The 1,643-nt window shown below is 52.0% G+C and overlaps 1 protein-coding gene across 1 annotated transcript in view; it reads right to left on the bottom strand.

Annotated features, from left to right (window-relative positions):
- The window catches only part of LOC103900352, a 31,827-nt gene that overhangs the window by 24,505 nt on the left and 5,679 nt on the right, over window positions 1-1,643 (bottom strand). The window contains exons 10-11 of the mRNA XM_019471729.1: window positions 906-1,092; window positions 507-605 (exon numbers count right to left, since the gene is read on the bottom strand). Of these exons, the coding sequence (XP_019327274.1) occupies window positions 507-605; window positions 906-1,092 (286 nt within the window). The remainder of the gene's footprint in view (window positions 1-506; window positions 606-905; window positions 1,093-1,643) is intronic.

The following is a 1,643-nucleotide window of genomic DNA, read 5'->3' as shown; positions in this document are numbered from 1 at the left end:
CTTTAAACATTTAGCCGGTGCCTCCCCCCCAGCCGTGCCCGTCCTGTACGTACAGGTCGGAGGGGCAGGACGCGGAGGACCCGTTGCAGAACTCGGGCAGGTCACACTGCGCATCGGCGGGGGGGCGGCACTGTGAGGTTTTCTGCTTGAACTGGCAGAGGAGGCAGAAAGGACTCTTCTCTCTTCTCTCCACCCTTACACACCCACCAGCGCGGTCCCCTCTCAGGCCCCACACAGACCCTCCCGATGCTGTCCCGAGACACACCCCCGGTCCCTCGGGACCCCCTCTGAGGCGCCTCGCACGCAGGTCAGCACATTCACATTGGAGTGACAATCCCAGTCTTCCCCCCGTAACATTCCTCCCGGGGGTTTCAGGGAGCTGAGCTGGAAAGCCCTTCCCCGGGAACCTCTCCGACTGCACAGCAGAAAGTTTGTCTCCATCCTTCAGCACTGGAACATACTATTTCTCCAAAAATAAATAATGATCTTGCAATAATTATAAAAACATGCCTTACCTGACATGCCTTACAACATAATCCAGAGGAACATTTCACTCCCGGCTTAAACCGACATCTTTTAGTACAGCATTTATCCTTCAAGCATGCCTGGGGACACATCGCAAAACAACGTTATTCTACTTTTTTGTTCCTCCAGAGGTTTTTACTGTCAGAGGTTCTCCTCTTCCTTCTTCTCCCCATAAAGCTACACTTGGGCAATATCTGGCAGAAGAAAGCGGGCAAAGCTGCCGTCAGATTGATGCCATCATAGAAACGATCTAAAACTCGACATAATCCTTCTTGGGCTGGCCTCTACTTCAGCTGTGCCCTTAGTCTCAAGGGTTCATTATTCTAAACGTACGAACAGTACGAATGTACGTATTTAGCCATAATTCCCGCAGTACCCACCTCTGCTGACCCGCAGTCACACTGCTCGCCGGGCTCCACGACACCGTTGCCGCAGACGGCCTTTCTCCGGTAGGACAGTCCGGTCAAGCGGGGTCTATTGAAAAGGCACGCGCCTCCATCGTGCTTCAGGAAGGTTTCGAAGTCCCTGATGCTGCAGCTGCTAAAGGCTTTTGCCCCACTGAAACGTCTGAAATAAAGCGATTATCCATACTTGTTTGTGTTACCACATCTACCGCTGTTCACTCTCTCAAAATCTCTGTGCAATTCAAGGACTCGTTCAGATGCTGGCACAAGGCGAAATGGTCCCCTGGGCGTCTTTCTGTTCACTTGTCAAACCAGATTTTACAATGCATTATTAACAGAGACTGAGAAGCATTCAGAAATACCTTGCTTTTGGAGAGAAAAGGTCTCTTCTTTCAAATTAAGCATTGAATCACTAATTTAATTATTCTTTTTTTCCTTCTTAAAGGAATAAAGGAAGATATTTCCGATTTCTTATAGTTTTTGCAACAGAATGACATTTGTTGAGGACACCTCTGATGAGAGGACACCCCGCAATCATCCCCACCACGCAACCGCAGCACCGCACACACTCGGCCAGGTGGTGGGTGACAAGTGGCTGCACGAGCGGGCTGGCGCTGGCCACAGCCGCGAGACCGACCTGGCAGCTGCTGGGGACCCCAATCTCCCCAGCGCGTTCCTGCCCACCCGCCTCATCTGCCCCGGCCCCCGCAGCCC

The sequence above is a fragment of the Aptenodytes forsteri genome, unplaced genomic scaffold (assembly GCF_000699145.1).
Source record: "Aptenodytes forsteri isolate BGI_AS27 unplaced genomic scaffold, ASM69914v1 Scaffold298, whole genome shotgun sequence".
Taxonomy (NCBI): Eukaryota; Metazoa; Chordata; class Aves; order Sphenisciformes; family Spheniscidae; genus Aptenodytes; species Aptenodytes forsteri.
This window is presented reverse-complemented; position numbering and strand designations above follow the sequence as displayed.